This window comes from Vespula pensylvanica, chromosome 8, assembly GCF_014466175.1.
Source record: "Vespula pensylvanica isolate Volc-1 chromosome 8, ASM1446617v1, whole genome shotgun sequence".
Taxonomy (NCBI): Eukaryota; Metazoa; Arthropoda; class Insecta; order Hymenoptera; family Vespidae; genus Vespula; species Vespula pensylvanica.
Genome location: NC_057692.1, coordinates 1,648,277 through 1,670,863, shown reverse-complemented (window position 1 = coordinate 1,670,863; position 22,587 = coordinate 1,648,277). Strand labels below are relative to the sequence as shown.

Below are 22,587 nucleotides of genomic sequence, written 5' to 3'. Positions count from 1 at the left end.
GTTGATAAAGGTTAGAGTCCTACGTTTGCGAATAAAACTATGTATAACTCTTGGAATTTTGCCATCGAATGTGCCCAATCGATACCTAGATATGCGATCACATGTTTTCCAACTCAACCACCTTATTTTTTTTTTTTTATACTTGGAATACTTTCTATGGATACAAATTGTTAATTCTAAATAATTCTAGGGTCTATATATGCGTGTGTGTGTGTATTTTTTTTTATTATTTTTAAATAGTATAATAATTTTTTTCTTCGTATAAAATGTTATACTATTTATAATTGTTGATGTTTATTTGATCGACCCTAAGATAAAAGTATACGTTGTTTGGTGAAATGAAAGGTCGAGATAATGTTTGTTTATAATTATAATGTTTTTTTTATTCCATTTAAAATGGAAGATCTAAGAGAATTTATTATCATACTTTTTAGATTAGACTTTACTCTTATCAAGAAATATATTTTTCATTTCGTTATAATATTGTCGAAGTTAAACTTTGTCGTATACAAATATTTAATACTTTTCATAATTTTTTATATGTATATATATATATATATATATATATATATATCTTGTATATATACAATATATAAAAGAGACAGGATTATCATAAATCGTGAAATCTTCTGTATTTTAGATAAAGCATCAAAGTAACAAAAACCGATTGATTCGAAATCATTAGAACGATTCGATTGAAATTGAAATTTCAATTTTACTCGTCGACTTATATTATCTCAATTTTATTTTATTTTCATTTTATTTATTTATTTATTTATTTATTTATTTATTTATTTATTTATTTATTTATTTATTTCGAAGAAAAAGAAAAAAGAGAGGAAGAAAAAAAAGAAGATTTACAAAAGATTTACAATCGAGAGTACGAGTGTCGCGATAGATAATGGCGTTACGGTTGTTGCAGAATACTCGCGTCAGTTCAAGCGTGGACGCTTTTTCGCGCTTACGGATGAGTTGTCTCTATTTCGAACGGGTTCCTTATCTGAATGAATTATTAACTCGTCGGTGCGTCGGCCAATGGAATTTCCATTTAAACCATGTTCTTTCGAACCAACCCCTAACTCGGCGTCCTTGGGAATAAGGAACGATCGAAGTACGATATCGTTGGAACGCGTCGATATTCTGTCTCTCTCTCTCTCTCTCTCTCTTTTTCTTTTTCTTTCTTTCTCCGTTTCTCTTTCTTTTTCTTTGTCTTTGTGTCTATCTCTCTTTTATATAGTTAGAGAACAGGGCATACCAAGAAACCCTCGCGACCGCGAGCTGTCTTGAGATATATCGTTGGAGAGTATAAACCACTTTCGAAGTCAAGCTTGGTCGCTGCTCATTGTCGCACCTTCGATAACGAGAGAGTGGGCCTTCTCTTTTCCAGCTGTTCGATATATATATATATATGTATGTGTGTGTGTATATATATATATATATCTTTCTTTCTCATCTAATAGTTCAACACATGTTCTCCATATACAGAATCACTTGGTATGTAGTAACATACGTATGCTCGAGGACACATGGTGTACGTACTTCGAAGAGAAAAATATTGATAAAATATGATAAATAAATTTCTTATCTCGATATATTATATTTATTTATAATTGTATAGCATTACGTATATATATATATATATTTTTTTTTTTCTATAAATAATTATAATGTATTATAATTTAGAATATAACATAATTATAATATATCATTACAATTATAATTAATGATATTTTAATAATGATGTAATATATCATTATAATTATAAATTATATTCTATTAATACCTATATATACATTAATTTATCTGTTAGAGATTCAAAAATGAATGAATGATATTTACTTCAAAAAAAAAAAAAAAAGAAAAAAAAAAGAAAAAGAGAGAGATAAAAAAGAAGAAACAATTTTAATTTTCCGATAATATTGATAAATTTTTTAATGAAATCATTGAGCGAGTGATGGAATCCGTCATTATAAACCCGGTATATAAATGTTGTCGAACATATATATATATATATATATATACACATATACATTGGTACATGCGTATATTATATATACATAAATAGAGTGCAAGGGAATTATGCATGGAAACGCAGTAGTTGCGATCGTCTCGAGCGCGCGCACACGCGAGATCACCGACCGAGAGTACCGACTTAATCGATCGTACGGGAATGTAGCTACTGCGTCGCGGGTACACGGGGCCCCTTTGATTTATCGTATGTGAACGAGATGCAAAAGTCGACCTATGGATTTCTATTGGAACACACGTACCCACACATTGGTTAAGAATTTTCTTTCTCTTTCTTTAACGGGCTTGGAGAACGATAATAAAAGAGAGATATAGGAAAATATAAGAAGAGAGAGGGGGGGGGCTGTTACGGAGAAAAAGGGTTTCTCTTTCGAATCATATCGTTTCTAACGCGAAAGACGTTCGAAGCTTTGGACGATCTCTTTCTCTTGAAATCCTTTCAAAAGTGAAAGAAAGAAAGAAAGAAAGAAAGAAAAAGAGAGAAAGATAAAGAGAGAAAGAGAGGAAAGTCTTCGGTATCTAAGTCAAGCTGGTACTTGCTATAAGATGAAGATAAATCATCGTAAATATATCTGACAGTTACATACACATATACTTAGACAAAAAGAGAGATGTAAATAGTGTTAGTAATAGTAGTAGTAGTAATAGTAATAGTAGTAGTAGTAGTAGTAGTAGTAGTAGTAGTAGTCGATGGTGGTAGCTCTGATGCTTATGTAAGCCGATATCTGGTATCGCGTCAAATAGAATCGTGTTTTATTTCACTGCCATATCTACGACATGGATTCGAATGTTTCGAATGTTATGAAAAATATACATCGCCACGGGGGGAGATACATAAATGCATGGGAAAATGTTGCCACTTGACCGATTCAATTTATCGACTCTCTCCCCTCTTCTCTTCTCTTCTTTTCTCTTCTCTTCTCTCCGTCTCTCTCTATCGTCCTTCCTCACCCCCGCCTTTTATACCTGCCTTTGAACCTCGAATACGATCTCTTTCTCGCGTGTATTCGTACGTATATGTCTGTATATGTCTGTGTATTCGTGTGTGTTTTCTAGACGATATTTTCGTGTTACGAGGAGATATCGAAACGATCTTCGATACAGCGGTTCAGCGCGAATCTTTTTAATAATGTTCAAAATATTTCTGTGTAGGTGTAAATATTCGCGTGTAGGGTTTTACGTATAAGTATGTAAACGTTCTATACGCATACCATGATGAATTTTTTAATTTGTTGTTTTTTTCTTCTTTTTCTAATTATCTCTTTCCAAACGAAGAAGCAAAATGAAAGGAGTAAAATGATCGGAAGCGACTGTCGTCGTAACGTTTATAATCGTGCGTTTTTATAATCTTCGGATAGACATAAGTAAGTACTTAGATTCGAGATGATCCGAAGGAGAAGGAAATAAAAGAGGGAAATGAAGAGGTTGAATATATGTAAGCTGGTCGAACGATAGACCAATTATGCGTCTGCGAGAAACTCGCTTCTCGCTGTCGCGCGTTCATATAAGCAACGTGTGTTTGCGCGTGTTACAGAAATATAGCGTAAACCAGTAATACAAATTAAAATAACGAGACAATAATGAGGATTATTTCTATTTGAGTCATTCGATAATTTTCTTTCTAACTATCGAAATAAAAATGGCCGTTGGTAATGAGATCGCCATCTTGTAATGAATCGAATATTAATAATTTCTAATGATTTTAATTTGTAATAATTGTTAATAATTGTTGTTTTTTTGTTTTTTTTTCTTTCTTTCCAAAGTAGACATACTCTTTACGAGTTTATATGAATAAATCTTAATTATTAATAAATTGATTATTAGTAGATATTAATAATTTGTTTTTCTGCAAAGTAGATATACGAATCTTTACGAATTTGACTTTCGAAGAACATATATGCATACGTACGTACATATATACATATATACATATTTGGGAACGTAAATACAACGTACGTATGTGTAGCAACGCAGTAAAGCGTATAAAATTCCCCGAAGAATAATGCACATAATTTTGATATAGAGAGAGCTATTGTATAAGGGAATATAAAGTACGTGTAAAGTAGATAACCAACCAACGAGGATCACTTCCTTGGCATTGGTAGAAAGATTTCGTGGTTGAATTTGAAAGTAGAGAATAAGAGATTTTGTCGAGTTTTACTATGCTACTGTATATATATATGTATATATACTTTTCGATATACCTATATACATACATACATACCTACATAGTTACTTACGTAGGTATGCATTAGTATAAGTTTGGTATGCGGTGATATAGTCAGAGCGTAGGCGTCTTTTATAGATATAATATATGTAAGTAAAGGTTCTAGAAAGAATTGTAGAAAAAAAAGAAAAGGAGAAAAAAAAATATGGAAAAAAAAAATCAAAGAAAAAGAAGAAGAAGAAGAAGAAGAAGAAAAAGGGCGTGAAGGAGGGAAAAGGATAGCACGAAAGAGGAGAAAAAAAAGAGTATTAAAAAGGTAGACTTGGTATATATGTACTTATATAGAGAGAGGTATATACTACCTATGGAGAGATACGCATAGAAATCGGCGATGCTTCGACTGTGCTACCTGATAAGCGACGACTAAGCTATTTCTGTTCTTTCACTTGTATAAGGATATACGTAGGCGCTCCTGGCGAACGTAAAACATCCTTTGAGGCTTAAGCTCGTCTATCCGTTCGCGAGCAAAGGAGTGCCGATAAAATAGAGAGAAAGAGAGAGAAAATCTTGCTCGCGTAAAGATAACTTGTACGATATGCTAAACGCGAGGATTTAAAGACTGCACTTTGCTGCTGTTGCTGCTGCTGCTGCTGTTGCTGTTGCTGCTATTGCTGATCCAAAGGATCTTTTCGCTTTTACGGAAGGAACACGATATTAAGAAAAATTACGTACGGGTGTTATTTCATAAATCCTCGATATCTCGAAGAATTTCACGAAGAAAAAGTATCAACTTTCGAACGGGAAGAATTTTAACGGGATATCGAAGGAAATATTTCGTGTAATAAAATAATTGTATTAACGAAATGATATACGATTGAAGTAGAATAATAAAAGAGAAAATAAAAGACTTACCAAGGCAGGTGATGGCATGATCAGCCGGAGGTCTAAGTACATTTCGAGCCCAGGCTGCCCTTAATACTTCGAGGGCGCAAGGTGGTCCACCGACCATTAATACACCGGGTGACACGTGACCTTTATACCTGAGCTGTCTCGTTGCATCGACGAGTGCTGCGTTCCACCAACACTTTGAATTTGCTTCCAAGAAACTCTGCAAAATAAACATTTTTTTGTTTGTTTTTGTATCAGACATAGTTTATATATCCATTATTAATTTATATTACATTATGATTATTAATATATATTATATATACACACACACATATATATATATATATAGAGGGAGAGAAAGAGAATATAATAGAGTCATCTAAGATCATCGAGATCATTTCTCCAGGATAATTCCCCTTACGAATTTAATGGCAACCCATAGAAAAGGAAATAAAGAAATTTCATCCTTGTTCATTGCAAAGAGACGACACTTTCCGTGCGGTGAGATAGAATCTTACGATTTATCCCCATGAAATATGGCCAAGTCGTTAAGTGTTTACCGTCTATGGGGCTGTTTAGTATCGTCCCACCCTCGTCGTAACGTCCAAAGAAACTACCTACGACCCTCCTCCTGTTTTCGTCGAACCCTGCTTTCACTGTGCATACCTTCCTATATATAATACTATATACTCGTATTATATATACCGTATATAATACGATACACACATACACACACCACGCACATATGTCTGTACATGTTCTCTATCTCTCTTTTTATGTGTACGTGTTTACGTGTATGAGTAAACTTCTATGGGGAATCTCTCGAATAAGGTAGACAATACTTGTGAACGAATAGCTTTTACAGGATTTTTTTTTCTAGCTTTTCTCTACTTTCCTCTTTGCCTACTCCTCCCCCTTCTCCTCCTCCTTTCTCTTTCTTCGTTCACTAACTCTCACCCTTCCAACCCCCTTTCCTTTCCTTCTTCTCCTCCTCTAACGCATGACCGTGAAATTAGTGGGAGAAACGTTCGAATCGATCGGTTTTACGAGTTATGTCGATTTACACCATTCAAAGTGCCGCCGTACCCATCGACAGGCTAACGTCCTGCTACATATGTATCATACTATATATGTACGTACATATATATATATATTGGTTCTCAGTGGGAGACTCCACTCATGCTGGGATACAACGATAGAATCTAATACGAATCTTTTACTTTCTTTTCTTTCTTTTTTTGTTGTTTTCTTTCTTCTCTTTTTTTTCATCTTTTTTTTTTATAACTTCGCTTTGACTGCTTTTATTTTTTATTGTCCTTTTTTTTTTCTTTTTTTTCTTTTCTTTTACGAACGTCAAAACGAACACAAACGAATCGATTAATTCTCCAGAAAATATTAACATATTATATTATATATGCATATATATATATATATATATATATATTGCTAACTTTGATCGACTTGTTGTTATGTTTTTAAATGTTCACATATGTTTCTATAAACGATATATGAATATTCAATATCCGTACATATCTACGTACATTATTATACATTGACGATAAATATAAAAGAGAAATGCGCGCGCGTGCGTCCATGTTACGTATATTAAAGTTAATTTATATCATAAGCAATTTTACGTAAGGTCGATCGAAATAATTGGTTAATAAATGTTCGGGGGATGTTGTTCGAGGGATGTGTCCGAGATATTAAATAAGATCTTACAAGATATGTCTCGACATTTTTTTCTTGTTTAATTCGTTTTTTTATTTCTTGTTTTTTTTTTTTTTTTTTTTTTTCTCTCGTTCGTATACCGACACACACACACAAAATACATACGTACCTACATAAACGCACAAATAATACACGAACATGCATAAATAATACGATGGAGTGGGAGAACATCGAACGTTCGTTTCTTTCGGGGAAAAAAAGGAGAACAGAAAACAAAAATACAGATAGAATCAAAAAAGAAGAGGAAATTAAACAAGTGGAAAGAGAAAAAAGAAACAAGAAAAAAAAAAAGAAAGAAAAAAAAAAAGCGAGAACAACGTGTAAGGCGGCAGGATCTTCTTCTCTTTTTCCTTCTTCTTCTTCTTCTTTTTATCCTTCTTCCTCTTCTTCTTCTTCTTCTTCTTTTATGTTTATCGCGTTACTCCTATCAAGGATGTGTTTTCTCTTGCTCCGTACGATGATTAAAGCACAACGTTCATTATTCATGCGCACGCGGATGTAAATACCGAGTACGATCGGCTTGTCTACGATCATAGAAAGAGAGAGAGAGAGAGAGAGAAAGAGAAAGAGAGAAAAAGAGAGAGAGAGAGAGAGAGACGTTTCCTATACACCAACAGTAGTACCAGTAACAGCAACAGCAGCAACAGCAAGTTCAAAACGTGAAATGGACCGTTATTTTAACTCAATAGTCTGCGTTTCTCTTTCCGCGAGATATTCCACGATCGACCAAATTCAAGAAATCAACCCTCTACCCTTCCTTATTGGAAAGCCAAGCACCCCAAGCAACCAAACCACCCTATACCTTCCTTGCCTGTTCTCTTATTTCATTTCTTTCTTTTCTATTTCTCTCTCTCTCTCTTTCTCTCTTTTTTTTCTCTCTTTCTGTTTCTTTTTTTTTTCCTTCTTCTTCTTCCTTTCCTTCTCTTCTTCCTTTATTTTTCTTCGTTCCCCCATGCTCGTTGGCGGCTGCACCTGACAGAACATTTTTCACTCGACAGTCACGACTTCCGAACGTCCTTCTACCATCTACGAAAACGTGAGAGAACTCGAGTTTAGCTCGTGTTCGAGTTTCGTAGTAGTTCTATATGTATGGGTTCTATGTGTTACGTCTTTCTCTTTGTGCGTGTTTCTCTTTGTGGGTATCTGAATGGATGGGGGTGGATATAGGTGTACGATAGAACGTAAAGGTGTGCGAGGGTGTTTGATTGTGTCAGTGTTCATCGACCGTAAAGTTTCCTTCGGTGGATTCGAATTTAAAATGAAAGAACATCCACGCACGTGCCGTTCCTTCAAATCTGTGGTATTAAAGATACACAAAGAGAAGTCGAAAGTTTCTTTCGACCTTTCGGATACTCATGAATAATACGTTTATTCTTTTTACGGCTTTTTTTTTTTCTTTTTCTCGACGAGAGATTTTCTTGAGTTCTTTTCCCATGTTTCACTCACGTATTTACCCTCTATTCGTCGTTCTTGATTATCGTCTCTAAGCTCTTTTTTTTTTTTTCTATTTAAAAAATCACAGGTAATAGAATTCGTTCGTAAGATCGTTGATATATGTACATATACATATGTAGTTTATGAAGCATTTTGGCGTAGTCCATATATTCCTTTTTTATTTTTATTTTTGTTTTTTTTTTTTTTTTGAAGTTTCGTGCGTCTCAAAAATTTTTTTCTTCCCTTTGAAAAATCGTAATCACAATTTAACTGTTTTTTCGTAAAAAGTTAATGTTTACGATACATCCTATATATAAATATGAATATCAGTTCTATAGATTATACATTTTTATAGCGGTAGTCTATATTTCTCCCACCCCTTTCTTTTTTTTTTTTTTTATAAATCGTTACTAAAAACCATTCATAAAATTATATAACTCGAATATAGATCTTCTATAAAATATGAACATTGTTTCGAATTATTATTCTTAAATATTCGAGAATATTTTTTTTTTTTTCTTTTTGATTTAAAAAACAATCGAGACAATAACTCATTCAGAAAATTATTGTCTATCTAATAATGGTACATCCCCATATATATATATATATATGTATATGTATATACACATATACATATATAAATATAGGTCCTTGATGTCAAGTGAACGAACGAATGAGCGATTCGAAATGCAATGAACGCCCTTTTCAAGAGGGGAAATCTGTCCTGCTTCACTGCACAGGCACAAAACGTACGCTTGTGTCGTTCGCAGGCCGTCTGGTCCAGATCGATAATGGGCATAATTTGCAGGGAGTCGTGTGGTTCCGCAGTGCGGAAGCGCGAGCCCGCCTCTTCATCTTCGCGCACAACCATTTTGCCGAATAAATTTTGTCGGGTGAAACGTATCGTCTTTCTTCTTCGTTAAGATAACGAACCTTAACCAAGCTTTTTGTTATCACAAATTTCCTGCTTCTTCTTCTTCTTTTTCATTTTTTATTTTCTTCGTTATTACGATCTCTTTTTTATTCTTTATCTTTCGCACATTTCATCCGCACGAAAGAATCCTCTTTTTTTTTTTTTCCCATAATTTGTTTTGAACGTTTCTGCTTTTTTCTTCGTTTTTTTTTTTTTTTTCTACGAATTGTTAGTACGTTTTCTTCTATAAGAGTTTTTTTTTTCTCTTTTTATTTTTCTTTTTTTTTTTGCAGTGTTTTTTTTTTAAGATTCTCTTTTTCTCTCTCTCTCTCTTTGTTTTTTTTTTTTTTTTTTTTTTTTTTTTTTTTTTTTTTTTTTTTTTATATAATTACAAATTTTCTTTTCTCCTTTATTTTTTGTCGATCTCGAATTTTCTTATCTTTCGCATATCTAATCAATGAAATTATCGTTAATTCGATTTCGATGATCGAGCATTTCGATCCGTACGAGGTATGAATTTTTTTAAAATAATTTTACGAACGATTAGAATTTTCTTGTTTAGAATTTTGTAGAGGTTAAAAAATTCTCAGGATATGGAAGGTTGTTATCATCGTTCGTTCGTTCGTTCGATCGATCGATCGATCGATCTTCCAAACGAACCCGATTATTTCGAACGAGTGAAACCTTTTGATTACATCAAGTTTCTTCTTCGTTTGCAAGAATCCCGAAGTGTGATGGCAATTCGGTCCAGCGAACCAGATCGATTTCACGAGATTTACCTTCCGCTATCTTTTCTCCTCTCGATCAAATCTTCCTTCTCTGTCTCTCTCTCTCTCTCTTTGCCTCTGTCTCTGTCTTTCTTTCTCTTTCACTTCCTCCTTAACATCGTCGAATAAAGACGAAAACCTCATTTTTTTCTGCTCTGCTGACTCGATTAATCGTAGGAAAGTATCTCTATTTCATGAAGAATTTTATTCGAGGAGACCCTTTTCTTTTTTCCTTTTTTTTTTATTACATACGTATAATATCTGCATGACTATGAGAAGTATCCTTTGTAATAAACGTCCAATGGAAATCGCGAATGCGTATGATCTATGAAATATATGGGGTGTTTGAGGTTTAAACTATTATACATTTCACCAGTATGGTCTACTGTATTTATGAGAGTAGAAATTTAAAAAAAAAAATGTTATACTACACACACACACACACACTTTTAATATATTTTAATGTGAAAATAATAACGATTCATGCTAATCGTATTCAACATAGAATGGCCAATGGAATCGCTGAGAGAGATAGATAAAGAAGACGCGTTATCCGTAACGAAGTACGATGGGGAAGCGTACGTGGATAATATTTTCTCGTGGCACCTATTGTTTATGATACAGAAATGGTGATCGTGCGCGAAGGAAAGACTTTGTGTGTGTATGTGTTTGTGTGTGTAAGAAAGAGAGAGAGAGAAATAGATAGAAGGCGAGAGGCTTGCAAATAGCGTTGCTAATCGACAACGCTGTTCTCAGTGCACGTAACGTTTCATATTGCGATTTCCTTGCTAGCAAGTTCATTGCCAGGATATATATATATTATTTTTTTATATATATATATACATATAGATATATCTATACACAGTCGTTTGCCTATCCGCTAATTATTATGCAATATATGCTTGCAACGTTCACGCCGACTCGCTTGTCCTTTTACAGCATCGTTTGAAACGGCTCGAGTCTCAAGGCTTAACGAGCCAAATCGACTAAAAGATAATTCGAAACGACGAGCTTATTAGAAATTAATTCGTTTCTAAACGTTTATTTACTAATAAATGGTAATATCGATACGACGCAAGAGATTTTACTATACACTCGTATACATATATATTTTCTTCTTCTTCTTCTTCTTTTTTTTTTTTTTTTTTTTAATCCATTTAATCCAATTCTTTTTTTATTCCTCTTTCAATTGGATTCAATTTCATTTGATTTGATTTGATTTATATAATTTATTAAACTTTTTTTCTCATCTTCAACGTTTAATTCTTTTTATATACTTTTCTATCATAATTTTTTTATTTTTTTTTTTTTTAATAAATTATCGATCTTTATCGAGAAGAATAAAACACTTTTAACACCGGAGCAGTCATCATGCTTTCGTCCTTGAATATCTTTTAAACGGGATCATAGATTTTATCTCCGTTTATTTTCCGACGATTTCCATAAATTATAAAAGAAGATGAGAGCATAGAGAAATAGAGAGAGAGAGAGAGAGAGAGAGAGATGAAAGAGAGACGAGGGATGAAAATGAAGTAGAGCTTTCTTAAAACCATTTTCTTCATCGTAGATTTGTGATCTATTAATCAAGATAAATTGTCAATCGCGACAAGAAGCTCCAGGGCGTAGTCCGTTCATCGTTTCGAATTTTAATCATTATAGTAGCAAGAGCCTTCTCGCCAGGGTAGAGCTCTGTTAACTCGTGTGTGTGTGTTTCTTTGTATGTGTCTGGGCGTACGTGTGTGGGCACGCGGCATTGCGAGCATAAATCACGATAACATAATTTATATGCTAATACTGCAAAGACCTGGCGCGTTTCGCATGAGCAAAGGTATCCTGTTCATTCGTTTAACCGTGTGCAACCTGTACGTACCTGTGCGTGTCTATATAGTTACATATATTGTCTACATATATATATATATATATATATATATATATATATGTATGTATGTATGTGTATGTATATATACTCATCCATAGGCGTCGACTCTTTTTCAATCTTTTCTTCTTATCGTTTTAGTGAGATATCAATTTTTTTTTTTTTTTTTTTTTTTTTTATTAAAACAGGTGTTTCGAATATATCTTCAGAATTTTTAATATTTATATATTTTACGATTGCATCCTACATACGTTCTCTCTCTCTCTCTCTTTCTCTGTCTGTCTGTCTGTCTATTTGTCTGTTTGTTTTACTCTTTCTCTCTCTCTCTATCTCTCTCTCTCTCTTTATTTTTTTTCTTATAAAAAGATATTCGTCGTAGGTACTTGTTAACTTTCTCGCAGTTGGTAGGTAGGTAAGTGTAAAAAAAAAAAAAGAAAAAAAAAAAAGAACGAAGAAGTATTTCTTTTCCATTTTTCTTTTCTTTATTCTTTCTTTTGAAGTTTTCAAACTGCGATATTAACGTCAGAAAAAGAATATTTGGTATCGGCTACCGAACACAGATCGATTTCGTCGAAGAGAAATCATCGGAGAGAACGTTTCGAAAGTGTGCACGCACGGAGCCGATGTCGATTCATCGTCGAGGCCTCGTCGATTAACTCGATCGTCCAAAATGGAGTAATAAAAATAACTATATATAGAGAAGGAGAGAAAGAGAGAGAGAGAGAGAGAGAGAGAGAGAGAGAGAATCTCTATCCTACTATTACTACTGTATCTAATACTAGTGAATTCTTCGACGTCCATGAAGAAAATAGAAGAAGAAGAACAAACAGAAGAAAAAGAAGAGGAAGAAGAGAAATGAAGAAAGAGGAGGAACAGCGAGAGAAGAGAATTGAGAATCTTGAGTTAGATCGTTTCTATGACATCGTAAAGCTCTCAAGAACCTCGAGCTTGCATAGAAACGTTTTAGAAAAAAAAAGTCAACTCTCTCTCTCTCTCTCTCTCTCTCTCTCTCTCTCTTTCTCTGTCTTTTCTACACGGTATTTTTTTTTGCAATTAAATCGACAAACAAATAAACGAGGACGAACCTTTCAATAAGGGTGAAGAACGAGCGGTGAGGGGTGAGGAGTGAGGGGTGAGGGGTGAAGAGCTAGGGAGGTTTGGAATGGACATCCCGCGGATAAACGAGTTCTCTCGCGGTGAAGATAAAAGTCCAAGTTGTTCGCGATATACGGTACGCGTTGCTGATTTACGAAGTCGTGGACGGCGAAGACGAGGATCTCGTTTTAGATCTACGACGAGGATCTACGAGGAACACATTATATAGATATATTCGATCGCTTTTCGATTATGTTCTTATGTTCTTTCTCCTGAAAAATCATTCCCTTGACTTGTCGTAAAGAAACATCGAGATTTATTAGAATATCATATTTTTCTTATGGTATCTTACACATCTCGAATTTCCGAATAATTCTTATACGTCATTGTATTATTTTTTTTTTGTTTTCTTTTTTTTTTTTTTGTAAATTACTTTTCATAGAGATTTTGTTCGATGAATTTTTTTAAACGAGCTAGTCGAGATCGTCCTGAAAGAAATTAGAAATTTATCGAAACGTTTTTTTTTTTCTTTTCTTTTCTTTTCTTTTCTTTTCTTTCTCTTTTTTTTTTTTTTTATTGGCATAGACGTTTTTCAATTTTGCGAATATAATTGAATTATTTTCTATGGCTCGTTTTTTCTTTTTCTTTTTCTTCTTTTTTTTAATTTCCAAAGTTATGACACCGTGTGCTTTGTAAGAGCTTGTAAAAATTGATTACATTATTTTTTTCATTGATAATTTTGGAGTTTACGAATTATCTTCATCTTTATATCGTTGTTTCTCTTTTTCTTGTTTTCTAATCTTCCAATAAATCTGACCTAATCGAAACCACGAAATTTGTAGTAATAAATGAATTATATAATAATAATGAACGAATCGATTTATTATCTCGATCATTTGGTATAAGTTTTCCGATTTTCTATAAGCACGATTACTCAGAGTGGCAATAACCTCTTGGTTCGCTTTCCGGTAATACTATTTTAAGATCGATCGTCGATTTCTGCACCAACCGGGCGCCATTTCCCGAGGCACATCCTGTCGGGCGTAATATAGTTGCCACTCCGAACGAGAGTCACGTTACATTTTCAGTTAAACGTTCCTGCGCTCTCACCCGATATAGTATTAGACGTTGAGAACGAAATTAACGTGTTTCATAAAGTATGAATCATACACCTCGAGACAACAAATATCTCCTATGTTAATTTTCATATTAAAATTCGTATTATCAATTCGAATTATATCATTTATAACGATATAAAATTTTCATTGATTATTAGATAAATATCTAAAGATTATCGTTTCGATGAGACAATATGAAATAGATTTTTAATGAAAAAGAGAAATTCGATTTGAAATTTGTAATGGAGTTAACGTTTGGCTTTTACCACGATCGAATTAACATCGACTGTTACGATAATGGTAACCCAAGTTATAGCACCTAATAAGTATTAACCGTAGCAATAAATAAACTGGTATATTGAGGCTATAAGTAGGAAAGAAAAAAATTTTATGGGAAAGTTGATTGGTACGAGGGACTTATGCATGGTCTAACAAGAGATACGAAGGATTAGATTTCTTCGTTTAAAATTAATTTAAAATAGTAGGTACTTACTACTATTCTCATTATATTATTTTCAATCAATTTAGTAAAAATAATTTTCTACCGCTTGGTATAAAAAAAAAAGAAATATATAGTTATAAATCATCTTTTTCTCTTACTCGTTTCATATCGTACTAAATCGTTTCGTTGCCATTCAGAGGATTAAAATAACAATTAGAAAAAAAAAAAAAAAAAAAAAAAAGAAAGTACTTGCAAAAAAGTATTGCAAAAAAATTCTGTTACGAAGATTTTAGAGATACGAAAAATGAAATTTCTTTGTTCGTCCTTTAAACTAATGCAAAATAATACGTACTCCTCTTTTTTCATTACATCATCTGCAATCAATTATTGCACAAATGATTTTCTACTTAGTATAAAAAAAAATATTCCTTTTCTTCCTCTCCTCTTTTTTTTTTTTTTTTTTTTTTATTATCGACTTGTTCAACGATCACCAGTGCGGGTTATTAAAAAGACAAAAATAAAAAAAGCAACATTTGCGAGAGAGTACAAGCTTTTTTATCTTTCGTAGGGAGAAAGTTACAGTAAAGAAAAAAAAAAAAAAAAAAAGAAAAAAATAAATACGAATGAAAAATATTCAAAAGAAAAATTGGAAAAATAAGAAATACATAAAAAAAACAGAGCGTTCGAGTTCTAAAAAGCTAAGCAGAAAATGTGGAAAAAGAAAAAAAGGTTGACATTGTTGCGTGTAACAGGGACACGACTCATTCGTACACCCTTTTTATTCGTACAAAGAAAAATATAGGAGAAGGTGAAAGAGGTTGACTTTTCTCTCGACAAGTACATACATACACACACACACACACACACACACACACACACACACACACACATAAAAAGGTTCGAACAGAAAAGTGAGATAGAACCATTTTGTAGGTTAAAAGCTTTTCTCTTGAAAATTTTTAGGAATTTCAGTCTCTTTTTTCTCTTCTTCTACTTCCTTTACAATTTTCTTTTCTTTTCGCAGCAGAATCTAACATTTTCCCGCTTTTCGACGTTGAGACATAAAAAGTACAAAAGAACACTCGCGAAGTCGCTCTCATAAGTATAACAAACAGGTAGTAAGTCTATTTCGAACTATATTTTCAACTACGTCGTCGTTCTATCTATCGACTAAAAATATCACTTATTTATTTAATAAACTTATTTCATTATTTATTAATATTATTATTTCATTAATAATTTTATATCATTATTTTATTAATATATTTTATTATTATTTTATTATTTCATTAATAAAATTATCACGTATTAAAACGTTGTTATTAAAATGTCGATTTCTTTCTACCGATTAAAAAATATTATTATACTTTCACTATCACAATTATCACAAATTTTCCGAGATGGTCTCAATCGATCTTGCTTCTTCCACTTCCTTTTTCTTTTTTTTTTTTTTTTTTTTGGTTTACCAAAGAATCCTCGTGAAATCGAGTAGCAAAGAACATTTTCTTCGAGCGGGTAGAGAAAAAAAGGGTCGTTCGTCAAAAAACGTGTTCGAAAAAGTAAGAAAGAAACGAAGAAACAAAAAAGGACAAAAAAGAAGAAGGAAAAAGAATGAGTGAAAGAGCAAGAGAGAAAAAGAGATGAGACGAGTAGAAGCTGAAGAGTTGTGACGCTGGAGGGTGAAAGCGGGGAGGGGAGGGGTTTTACACCGACGATAATACAGAGTTGTATGGGGACTCACCTGAAACAAATTATAACCTTTATCGTACATCCACATCTCGTCGGCTGGATGCTCCTTCGGACTTTCTCGTTGGCCGGCATTGAGGACTTGAGGAGGCGGACCTCTGGTCAGCTGTATTGCCAGAGACCTCTGTAGAAGAAGGAGGCATCGCGAGGGACCCGAGCCCCCAGGGCCCGTTCCGTCTCCCAGGATCGAGGCCATTTTTTAAGGCCCGCTGCTAACGACACCGACGATCCGGAGGTGGCATCACTACTACTACTATTACTGCTGCAGATGTAGCTGTTGCTTTTGCTGCTGGTGCTTCTTCTGCTGATGATAAAATAAAGAAGAAAGAAAAATAAATAAGTAAAATAAAGAAAAAGTAAAGAAGAAACAAAAAATACGAAATTAGTACACATATATTGAGTATGACGAACCGGGACGCGGTCGATTAATCATTATTCGAAATTGTGTTCTTCCCTTAAAGAGAAATTTTGTGAGATACATATACATGTGTTTATGTAGATACGTAGGTATGTATGTGAGTATGTTGGTAGGTAAAAAATATTACACATATATATACATATACATATATGTGTGTGTGGCTGGATGTATGAACATATGTATATGTACGTACACGTGAGTTCTTGAGATCATCAAAGAAAGAGAAAAGTGTTATGTATGTACTCGTGTTTGATGCGTTGTTCTTTCCTTCGGTAGAACATACCACCGGAAAAAAGTACTTCTCTCTCTCTCTCTCTCTCTCTCTCTCTCTCTCTCTCTCTCTCTCTCTTGATCAGGACTACAACCGGCACCGAAACTAATTTCGATTTCCCGTTAAATTAGCAAATCGACTCTCTCAGCAAACTACGACAGACTACTGACTACCGTTTCCAATTTCGTCTAACGGTTTACGTATGTGTACTTTTACACACACACACACACACACACACACAGATATACACATGTAGTTACATCGATTTATCTATCTCGATTTGTTCTTCATCGTAATTTTCAATTAATCAAAAAATAATGAAACGTTCCTGGATTATATATCGATAATATTTGATTTCCATTTATTACGTTTATTTATGTCTTTATGTATGAATGTAAGCATGTAAGATAAGTTATTATGTTTATAATACGATACGGATAAGATTTCGTGGCAAGGTCGAACGTACGAATAAATAACAGCGAAGGACGTTAGAAGAGAGATAGATAGCTAACACCAAAGTAAACAATATTTACAGACATATATGTACGTAGAACAACGGAATAAGAAATTTTCGATCGACGCAGTATATTTTGAGACGCGTAACGAACTAGTTGTATCAATATGCTCGATTAAATTTTCACGTATAATTATTCTTATCTTTAAATTATTCAATCGTGGTAAAGGATAACGAGAAGCCGAGCTCATTGTACCGTTACTAACGTTCACGTAAGTTTCACGCATACTAAATACACTTACTTAGTATCTTTGGAAGATAAAATTAATTATGTATGTAGGTATCTCATTTTATATAGGTATGTATGTATATAGATACGTGAGTACAGTATATAAATATGATAACATTTTTATCATTAACTAATTATAATTATACGTGCCATCATATTACAACGCGATTATAATTATACGCATAACAATTATACGCATAATATTTTTTTCAATTATTTTAAATCATATGTGTGTGTGTGTGTGTGTGTGTGTGTGTAGAGTTATATTAGCTATAAAAAAAGAAAACTAATCATAACATTTTTTATCACGAATTAATTATATACAATAATATTACATATAACAATTATATACAATAATAATTATACATCAAATTAGAAGAATTATATATATAATGTGTGATAAAATTTTGTACATGTCAGCAGCTCGAATTAACTTGACGAGTAGAGAAACAGAGAATTCGATTGAGTTCGGAGGTAGAAGAGAGCACCCACTTTTCTCATTTTTCGTAGGGATGATGAGAGAAAGATACACGCATACACACACACACACACACACAGAGACAGCAGCCGTACAAACACACACAGAGGAAAAAGGGAGAAGTACGAAGCAACGTCACGTTGTCGGTCTTTATTGTATCATCGCTCGTCTACCATCTAATTGATTTACGTCTCCTCTTTCTCACTCTCCCTCTCAAACACATTCACTCTCTTTCTCTCTTTCTCTCTCTCCTTCCATCTTGTCGACGGACACACAGAGAAGTTTCAGAATTAGGGAAGAGAAGCCACGTTGTAACGGTGAAATTAGGAGCCAACAAACTTCGTTGGAGACGTGTCCACGTGCTAAAGGGGAATCGAGAATGAAAGGATCAATGAGAGAAAGGCGTAGTATATATGTGATTATCCCGAGATATAACGAGAAGAGAAGGAATAAGAAGAGAAAGAGAAAGAGAGAGAGAGAGAGAGAGAGAGAGAGAATGAATTAAAGAAAGAAAAAGAAAGAAGGAAGGAAGGAAAGGAACGGGAATGAACTATTGGAAACGTGCCAAAGCTACGAGATTGCCTTTTCTATTCTATTTACTCTTATTTACTAGAGACGACGTCTCTATCGAGATAGAAAACTATTTCTTTGAATTTCTATTTATCTCTTTCTATCGAGCTCCACCTATTTCTATTTCTACTTGTATTTCTCTATCTCTTTTTTTTTTTTTTTTTTTCATTTTACCGTAAGTTGTACGTAACACCCACGAGGATTACGCGCGAACTATTTTACTCGACTATTTCCTAGATCGGAAACGTAGGAGATCTAACGGAGATCTTAGATTTTTCCTTGGGATTTGTTGGTAGAACTGCGGGCTTCTCGAATTGCGCATTAATTATGCAGTCGGTACGGGTTCACGCATACGCAGAAAAGCTACTGCATTGCCGTAGGAATGCTTGGTATACTATGCTCGGTTGAAGGTTCAAGGTCGATAGAATTGTGTATGTATGTATATACATATGTATGTATGTATGTATGTGTGTATATAATCGGAGAGAGATCGCTACCACCCACCCGCATACTGTGTGTTCTCTTTTTTATGGTATAGGCTATGTATTTACCGATTCGTATATATGTACGTAATAATTATATACGTATGTATGTATGTATGTATTCACTTGGATACCGATACCCGCATTGTACGGAATGTAGCCTAAGGACGATCGACGTTTTTGATATATCACGAAACGTGTATCTACGTGTATTTTTTTTTTCTCTTTCTCTCTCTCTTAATACGAATGGGAAATGCCAGGCGTATATTCGATTACGTATAGCGAATAATCCGATTTATTTTTCGCTGGATGACGCCATTTTTACGTAATTGCATTCACATATCTATATGTACGTACATAACTTCGTTCGAATGTTAAAATTTCTTTTTCTTTTTTTCTTTTCTTCCCTTCCCCCCACCCTTTCTCTCTTTGTACCTCTCTTTACTTATTCCAATTCCACGGAATTAATTTAATTTATTACTCGTAATTAATTAGAACAAAGGTGTTTATATATAATTTATCGTCGTTGTTTACGCGAAAAGAAAATATCTTCGTCTTCGTTGTCTTTTTCTTCTTTCTTCTCCTTTTCTTTTTTTTTTTTTTTTTTTTTATTCGAGTCAATAATAGATAGAAGGAAGAAGAGAAGATCGAAAGATCGAAGACGAGAGATCGACACGAATCGATCGAGAAGAGTTCTTTCACCGGTTCAACTCGATCGAGATTGGATTTCACCTTGTACCAGTTAGAGGAACGGAAGGTGTCCGGCCGTGGTGGTTCACGGGAAAAGGACTTCCTGTCGCGTGACTCATCGCCATCGTGCCGTCATTACTCTGACGGATCCTATTATCGTTCCTGTCAGGCAGCCAGGCAACCAGGCAAACAGGCAACTCAGGACGGCCATTCTCGCCACTGTGTGTTCGACCTCGTACAGCTTTGAACCTGACCTGTTGTATGTATGTATATATGTACGTACGTATGTACGTACGTATGTACGTGTGTGTGTGTGTGTGTGTGTGTGTGTGTGTATGGGTCGGTCTACCTCTTTGGCTCTCTGATCGAATTTATTTTCCTTTTAGTCTCTCTTTCTCTCTCTCTCTCTCTCTCTCGATCCAATCAAATTTGTCTTTTTTCCTTCGACAAATTTTGTTCAGGAACGTGGAATAATCGATATGAAATATTTCGAGAACGAGATGTCTTCTTTCTCTTCTAAATTCTTTTTTTCTATCGACTTTCACCCTTCGAATATCGTACGGTCGAAAATAAAGAAAACGACAAGGAATGTAATAAAGATGAATAGAAGATGAATGAGGAAAAAAAAGAGAGAGAGAAAGAATTAAACGGTCAAGTTATATATCGTGCGGGTAAAACGAAATTAAGAAAAGAAAAGAAGAACGTAAAATGGAAGAAACGAGAAATAATGAAAATAAAAGGGGAAAAAGAAAAAAATAGAAGAAGAAGAAGAAGAAGAAGAACTGGAAGAAGAAAAAAAAAGATGGCCAAGTTATCGAGCAACGTTCTTCTCTCGCAATGTTTACTCCCTTAGAATGTTTACGAAGCGTTTATATATGCATGTATGCATGCACGTGTATGTATATGCACATGTACATATATATGTGTGTATATACGTCACGACGCACTCTCTTCTTTCTCTCCTTTGAAGTCACACCGACCGTTAGAAGAAAGAACGTCTCTCGTGGACCAAACGACGAGTCTATCCTCTCGTAGAAAGCAATCATCCTCTTGGTCACTCGCGTTGGTGTAAACCGAATAACGGATACGATCGGTAGAGAAGAATCTTTGGTCTAATGGGAGATCAAATAAAGTCAAACTCTTTTCTTTTCTTTTCTTTTCTTTTCTTTTTTTTTTTCTTTTTTTTTCTCCCATATCTATCGTCTATTTTTGCAAAAAAAAAAAAAGGGACAAAAGGAAAAAGAAAAGATGGCCTGTAAGAAGGATAAGAAGCGTTCGAGAAAGTTAAAAAAGAATTTTTTTTTTCATTCAGACGAAATTACATTGATTCTTATAATTTACGTATATACGTGTGTATATGTATGTGTCCAATTAAAGGGAGTATATACCGTACGATGATAGTATTATTATTACTTTTGTATTTCTTTACTTTTCTATTTTTTCTCTCTCATTTATCGAAAGTATTAAGATAATTATTATCACTATTACTTCTTCTGTACTTTTGTTATTTTTTTTTTTTTTTTTTACTTTTTTTTCTCCTCCCATTCATTGAAGTATTATGCTAATTATTAATATTATTATCACTATTGTTATTGTTCTTTTAATTATTATTATATTCGAATTGAAATGAATCAATTATTGATAAAGGATAACGCGTTTTATTATAATACGATCGATTGTCGTGCGAACGAAAGTATTATTCTGTTGTGGGGCATTTGAAACGTATGGGATGAGGTATACCTACGTATGATTTACGTACATACATACAAACACATATATCTATACATATAAATATATATATATATATATATATATATATATATTTGTAATGAATAGACTGGCACATTATTTTCCGCGCAGCATGGATAACCTTATGAATACGTAGAGCGAGCACCGCAAGGCGCATATAAGCCTTCTTGAACGCTGTATATCTGTTCTGGACCACCCAGGACCGAACGCGTTACATCTTCGCCGGCAGCTGGCCATTCGTCCATTACGTACGTGTATGCTCATAAGGATTGTACGAGAAAGAAAGAAAGAAAAAAAAAAGAGAGAGACAGAGAGAGTTATAGAAAGAGACAGACAAACAGAGACAGCTAGAGACAGAGACAGAGACAGAGATAAAGAAAGAAAGAGAAAGAAAGACAGATTATGATAAAAATGATTTATTTAAATATTTGTTTCTTTATTTAGTAAATTAATTAATTAATTAATGAAATTTTATTGAATTTTTTGTTCGTTCGAATTTTCTTTGCTTTATTTTTTCTTTCTTCTCTCTCTTTCCCTTTTCTTACGTACGTATGTGTATGTACATGTATATCTATAGATATATATGTATTCACAAACACAGAGATAAATTCTTTCGAGGTACGTTCCCCTCGATAAATCGCGATCCACGTTCGCAACCACGTTCCATTCGAGCGAGAATAAGTGTGCGAAAGTTCTCTACGCAGGTGTTCTTCTCGTAGGTATGGTATATATTCATCGTCCTCGCTCATACCAATGCAACCTGAACGAAGTGCAACGTTCATTGATATGGAGAACGTGCCGACTATAATGCTCACGGACATCCGCTGTTATTAGATCGACGTGTTCGCAAGTAGACAATATATGTATGTATATATATATATATATATATATATATATATACATATATATATAAGAATATATATCAGAAGAATTGTGATTTATTAAGAAACTTTCGATTTTAAAATGATGATATAAGAACTC

The 22,587-nt window shown here is 33.7% G+C and overlaps 2 protein-coding genes across 6 annotated transcripts in view; one reads left to right on the top strand and one right to left on the bottom strand.

The window, feature by feature from the left end:
* LOC122631094 (CCR4-NOT transcription complex subunit 6-like) overlaps positions 1 to 22,587 on the top strand; it is a 527,872-nt gene that overhangs the window by 28,118 nt on the left and 477,167 nt on the right. The window contains exon 1 of one of the 3 annotated variants that reach the window (XM_043816356.1): positions 17,455 to 17,620. The exons of the other annotated variants lie outside the window; for them this stretch is intronic. The gene's annotated coding sequence lies outside the window, so the exon portion shown is untranslated. Of the gene's footprint in view, positions 1 to 17,454; positions 17,621 to 22,587 lie in introns of those variants that run through there. 3 annotated transcript variants of the gene reach the window in all.
* LOC122631091 (storkhead-box protein 2) overlaps positions 1 to 22,587 on the bottom strand; it is a 79,376-nt gene that overhangs the window by 27,272 nt on the left and 29,517 nt on the right. For 2 of the 3 annotated variants that reach the window (XM_043816345.1, XM_043816347.1), the window contains exons 2-3: positions 16,201 to 16,506; positions 5,108 to 5,303 (exon numbers count right to left, since the gene is read on the bottom strand). In XM_043816345.1, the coding sequence (XP_043672280.1) occupies positions 5,108 to 5,303; positions 16,201 to 16,401 (397 nt within the window). In that variant the 5' untranslated portion in view covers positions 16,402 to 16,506. Of the gene's footprint in view, positions 1 to 5,107; positions 5,304 to 16,200; positions 16,510 to 22,587 lie in introns of all 3 variants that reach the window. The other variant, XM_043816346.1, reaches the window with a different exon arrangement.